This window comes from Cyprinodon variegatus, unplaced genomic scaffold (genome assembly GCF_000732505.1).
Source record: "Cyprinodon variegatus isolate N-32 unplaced genomic scaffold, C_variegatus-1.0 Scaffold971, whole genome shotgun sequence".
NCBI classification, from domain to species: Eukaryota; Metazoa; Chordata; class Actinopteri; order Cyprinodontiformes; family Cyprinodontidae; genus Cyprinodon; species Cyprinodon variegatus.
The window spans coordinates 162,765-168,764 of NW_015151424.1; the positions used below are offsets into that span (position 1 = coordinate 162,765).

Consider the following 6,000-nt stretch of genomic DNA (forward strand, 5'->3'; position numbering starts at 1 on the left):
TATTTTTTAATTTTTTTTTTATTTTTTTTTACAAATTTGGTATTACTTCTTTGTGTAGGTTGTTCTTTCAGCTAAAAGCATGATTTAAAGTCTCTATACTGAAGTTAACAATGGATTACCAAATTATTTGACGAGTGCTTTAAAAAAATGGAAAAATCGTGATTAATCCGATTAATTGTCAGCCATAGTTTAAATCTTTTCAAACAAAAATATAATGAGCTCAACAAGTTAATTTTAAATTATTATTTATCCTCCTTTTTTCTCATGTCTTTAGACGCCATCAGATCTGCTGACTTCTATTTAAACCATGCTACCTTCATATATATTACTTTACTGACCATCTTTTATAGCTAATAATATAAATTTACTATTGCTAGTCAAAACTGTTTGATGTGTGCCTGAAACTCTGCCATTAAAACTCAGCCGCTGATCCATTCATCCCCGAGGATATCTGTAAGATGAATGAGACTCATAACTGCCTGTCGCACTGTGAACTCCGAGCGACTCATCACATGACGTCTTTAGGGAGGAAGAGAAAGCAGAGTTATCCTCAACAACAGACACAATCACTTCCATTCATCCTTGAAAAAAATCAGATACTGGTTAAATGTTTTCATCTCTGTCATTCTACTCTCATTTTCAAACTCCAGGGTTTTCATGTTTTGTTCTTGATCGTCTACTTCAGCTTAAGATTAAGTGACGTCCAGGGTTTTGGGGAAATGTGTGTCAATATATTTCTCTTTTTGTCATCAATGTTGCTAATAAAAAGATGCTTTGAGGGGAAGAGCTGCTTGCTTAATTAAGTGATGAGAGAGAGTAGTGCAAGTTATACTAAAGATGGATCCATTGTGGTGGAGTATTTTTCTCCTCTCGACATCCCAGTCTGAGACGGGCTTTCTGGATCCCAGTGGGCTCATCAGTATGGGCCGCCAGCTCAAGGTGCTAAATCAGCTACGCTTGAAGGCCTTCCTGCCAAGGCAGCGGCGGAGGACAGTGGAGTTATTACATGTTATTTACCCCACCCCCCGTTTTCTTAGTAGCTGACCGGTCCTTTTACTAATGAGAGCAGACCACTTGGTTCATCTTGTTACATCAGGCAGATGCTATTTAAGGACATTTGTATTTGTGGGCTGTTGGTAAATGTTTCTGCAACATTGTTCCAATTTTGCTTTTCTTCCAAAACAAACCTGCTGATCTGCTGTTGCTTCTTTCTCTTATCAAATATTCAAACTAGGGCTGAAATAATTAAGCAGATTAACTTAGACTTAGACTAAATTTGTCATTCTGTGTATACAGAGTGTATACAATATGAAACTTCAATGCATACAGCTTTTAGGCAGTGAATGAGCAGCTTAGTATTCAAAATAACATTTCCGTTTATAAAGTGCAACAGTGATCAAAATGTAAACGGTGTAGAAGAAAAGGAAAACCAGTTTAAAAGTGCAAAAGGCATTGATATGGAAGGTTCAGAGCAGTACAAAATAAAAAAATTAATAAATGTGGTGAAAAAAGCAGTAGAACATTGAGTTGAGTTCTATTTAAAGGGTTTTGATAAATCGCCATGTAGTGCAAATATGTTTCCAAGTGTGATGCAGAGTCTTTGTAGATGCTTTAAATCTAGCGGTCTGTTGAGTTTATAAGTATCGATCTCTGCTTCTGTGAAAGTTATCGATCGGCACTGAACAAACTGATGGCTGCTGCATAAAGAGAAATAAATTTGCTCATGTTTTTCTCTTTGTCATCCACAGCCGTTCGAGGCCAGTGACCTTCTGCTCGGCCTGAATTTCTCCAAGGTGCTGAGCAGCCTGGTGGCCCTGAATAAAGTCACTGCAGGTTGGTTAAAATACACACACTCACTGTGAGTCAAATGAGGAGTCGCCTTGTTTTTATGAAAGAACGACAAGCGGTTTGTCTGGGCTGCAGATACCTGCTCTGTTTTATTTATACTCTGTCGTATTTGTCTAGATATCGGTGTGGGCAGTGATTCGGTGTGCGCCCGACACTCTTCCGCCCTACGCATCAAGTCCTTTGAGTCGTTGTCCTCTCAGGCTTCACTGGGCCGATCCTCCAAGCTGCTGCAGAACCAGTTTCGAAGCCTGGTAAGGTTTTTATAGATGACAGCAAGTGCTTTTCGTCAAATGCGCAGCTCTGGATAAAAGTAATAAAAGTAAAGTCAAATAGTTGTCAGATATTTTTTATTATACAATATAAAGTTGTCTCTGTTGTGCCTCAACAGGACATGTCAGAGAACAGTGGACAGCAGCTGCTGGTGAAGGCTCGTTTCAACTTCCAGCAGACCAACGAGGATGAGCTCACCTTTAACAAGGGTGACATCATCAACGTGACCCGGCAGGAGGAGGGCGGCTGGTGGGAGGGAATGCTCAACGGCAAAACCGGCTGGTTTCCTAGCAACTATGTGCGCGAGGTCAAAGGCTCTGGTAGGTGCCATGAGATGGGACACAAAGATGTGAGTAATAATTATAACCTGATTGGAAATGAGTTGCAGATCAGCAGCCTAATAGAATGAGGAAGTCCTGTTATGATGTTAATCGAATTATATTCTGACAGGAAGCTAATTTTTTTTGCCCTGCTGTGTTCAAACATGAATGAGGTCCAGCAGTTAGGGATCTATAATTGAGGATTTCTTCGGCTGTGGCGTGCAGCACCATACACATTGCAACAGGAGCAGAGTTAAATATAATGCTGACATTCTACTAGTTTATATTTCATAAGAAGTGGTTCAAAATTAAGATAACGCAGGTTAGAAGTAAAAGCATCCGTGCTCCTACTTCACGTAAAGAGTCTTGAAATTTTTTTATTCTCAATGTTGCCAGTCCTTCCTTATCTTCTTTCCTGAATTTTTGAGATATATATATATATAAAGTTGAACTTCACCAGTTGATATGCTGATTGCAATTTTCCAGCTTTTTTGCATCCATTTATTTTTTTCATTTTCTCTTTGTTTAAACTAACTGTGTTTTAATACAGCTGAATCCTAAATAAGTCCTAATATAAACGTTCCATATTTTGATTTTCATCTTTAATCAATTAAAGTCATAATCTGTGCTGCTATTTCTGCTATAAGGTCGGCTACAGTCTGACTGAGGGAAGAAGCTTGTGTTTTAGCGATATCTGACACCCACAATGCAATATTTGTGTGCAAATCTGTCTTAGCTGCACCTGTTCTCTGATGCACAACAGTCACCAAGTGCTCATCTTTAAGGGAAAATGGGAAAGCTTTGCTGAACTCAAATCTCCAAATAAAAAAAAATAAAAAAACATGATCATTCAATTTCTTTACCAAGTCTTTGGAAAACATGAAAGTGGTTTTTAGAGGGTTTCATTGGATTTCATTCAAGCCTCCTTCAGAGGTTGTTTTGGAAGTTCTTATCAGTTTTTTCTTCTTATTCTGAACACGATGCCCTAGGGCTGAAACAATCAGATTAATCGTGATTAATAATTTTCAACTAATTCAGTAATCGATTGATTGTAACAGGAGTATAGAGACTGTAAAACAGCCTATTGCTAACAGAGTGAGCCACTTAGAGCAGTAACTATTCCAAAATTGTAAAAGAAATACATAAACATTTTGAATTTAAGATAAAAAATTTTTTTTTCATCTTTCAATATTCTCTATCCAGAACTCCTCAAGTGGAAAAGTTTTAGTTTCACCTGCTTTAATTTTGTAAAGTCTTCTGTCTTCTAAAAATATTTAGCTATCCAATTATTAATCAATTAATTTGCAAAATAATCGCTAGTTGCAGCCCTTTAATGCACATGGAGTGGATTAGATTTTATTCTATTGGGTGACCTCCCTAATGCTGCAGAAGAATGGGAGCTGACTGTTGTAGCTACATGTTTGCTTGCATGTTAGATGATAGGTAGAGATCATTTATGATGTTTTGATTGTGTTTTTTTTTCTGGCATAAAACACTCATGGTTAAAGCCAACATGCATGCATCTGCCTGTCTGAAAAGGACCAAATGTTATCCTCTCGATTGGCCAACCAAATCCCAGATAATGAGTCGAAGAATGATGTAGGGCTGCAGCCCTACATCATTCTTCGATTAATCAATTAATAATCGAATGACAAGAAAACCACCTTAACAAAGGTTTTACACAAACTCTGAACCAGTTGAAGCTAAAACTGTTCTTGAGCAGTTCTCGAAAGAACATATTGACAATAGAGGTTTTTCATCTTAATAATCTTTATATATTTTTTGATTTTGGTATATTTACTGCTCTGAATGTGCTGGTCTTTCATCCAAAGGCATGTTTTAGAGTCTATACTCCTGTTAACAATTAACCAATTAATAAACAATTAATAAAATACTTAATGATAATCTATTAATCTGGTTAATTGTTCCAGTCCTAGATTGATGGATGAACAGATTAACTTCAATTTTATTATATATATATAGATCTCCTGGGTGTCCATGCATTAGTAAATGATGTTTTTTCTGAATAAAGCGCGTTACACCCCTTTCAGAATCGCCAACATCAAGACACCGTTTGTCGTTTTTATTCAGGTTGCTTGTAATTTAGCAGCACAGCTGTTGCGCATACGCCTCTGTGCTGTGAAGCTGTCTCTGTCAACAGATGCAGAGTAACATAAGATGAAAACAAAAAGGTTTTCATCTTGTTATTTATTGTTGATATTAAAGTCAAAGACAAGTTTTTTTTTTTTTCTCTGAACTCCCTCAAGAGATCTTTTAATGATTATCTCTTTTGGTATTGAGAACATCATCTTTACCTTGCATTCTTTGATTGGTTTATGAAGATTATGTTTCTTGTAACTTAAAGCCCATAGACTGTAAGAGTTAAATAGCTCATTAATTTGGGACTTTGGAGCTTAACTGCGCAAAGCCTGGGAGCTGGTATTTTGGCACCTCTTTAACAGCTGCTTTACTTGACAGCTGGAGGGGAGGCAGATGGTATCGCCGTGGGCCTTTATGTGAGGTGCGATGGAGCGAAGGTTGTGTTTTGATCTAAAACTGAAACAGAAAGTTAGGCGTCTCAAAGGTGTGAGAGGGAAACTATCTACGGTGCAGGAGGCTGTTTATACTTGGGGTGGGGCTGTTTAAATAGTTTCATGAACTCCATAGAGTTGGATAAGGACTGATTAAACCCGTAACCATTAAAAGGAATATGCATTTTAACAGTTCAGCGATGCATAAACCACCTACACTGTTACCATGGTTCCAGATATTAATGCAATGTGCAGCTAAGTCTTCCTTCTTTACAGGCAAAAAAATGTCTCTTTTGTTATTTTTCAAGAAAACTAATTTTTTTTTTCTGCTTAGCTGAATCCTTTAAACCAATAGTGTCCAAACTTTTTGTAATATGCAAAAACTGGCAAGTTTAAAATACCCTTGATATATTAAAAATAAATCTGTGGGCTTTTTGATATTTATCTGAACAATGATAAACTATACAAGCCATTTTTTTCTTGCAATAAATGTGATTGTTGGTCAAAAGTTGAGGGTGTCTCACATTTACTTTATTAAAAAGACTTATTTCTTTTATTTTTCTTATAGAAAACAAAAATCTACGCAACAAGTACACAAAATTGGAGGCTTTATTTTGAAAATCTTTGCTGTATTAAGCATAGTCTGATAAATACAAGCCTGCTTGTTTGGCTGAATAAGCCCTGCTGGATATTGTGGTGCTTTTTTATTGGAAGTTAAAGTTACAGCAATAATTATTTGTGATTAAGAAAGACAAACATAGTCTGTAGTACCCATCACAGAGAGCCTAGGTCATGCGCTGACAGACCACCTCTCAAACGGGTTGGCCATTTAGCATCAGAGTCATATGTTATACACACAAACTAATGTCTGGTCATATAAATGTTGATATTGTTGTGATGAATTCTAACTGAATGTGTTCAGATTATTCCATACATGTCTGCCCACTTGAGACAGAATCAGAAAAAAACTGTTTTGTTAAAAGCTTATAATGATGCACTAAAACCTCTGCTTAAAAACAGCCCAGTTGGAC

The 6,000-nt window shown here is 36.8% G+C and overlaps 1 protein-coding gene across 2 annotated transcripts in view; it reads left to right on the plus strand.

Moving 5' to 3' along the window:
- Positions 1 to 6,000, plus strand: part of LOC107100440 (rho guanine nucleotide exchange factor 7-like) — a 39,678-nt gene that overhangs the window by 15,798 nt on the left and 17,880 nt on the right. For both annotated transcript variants that reach the window (XM_015398908.1, XM_015398907.1), the window contains exons 3-5: positions 1,749 to 1,833; positions 1,966 to 2,099; positions 2,237 to 2,438. In XM_015398908.1, coding sequence (XP_015254394.1) covers positions 1,749 to 1,833; positions 1,966 to 2,099; positions 2,237 to 2,438 — 421 coding nt within the window. The remainder of the gene's footprint in view (positions 1 to 1,748; positions 1,834 to 1,965; positions 2,100 to 2,236; positions 2,439 to 6,000) is intronic.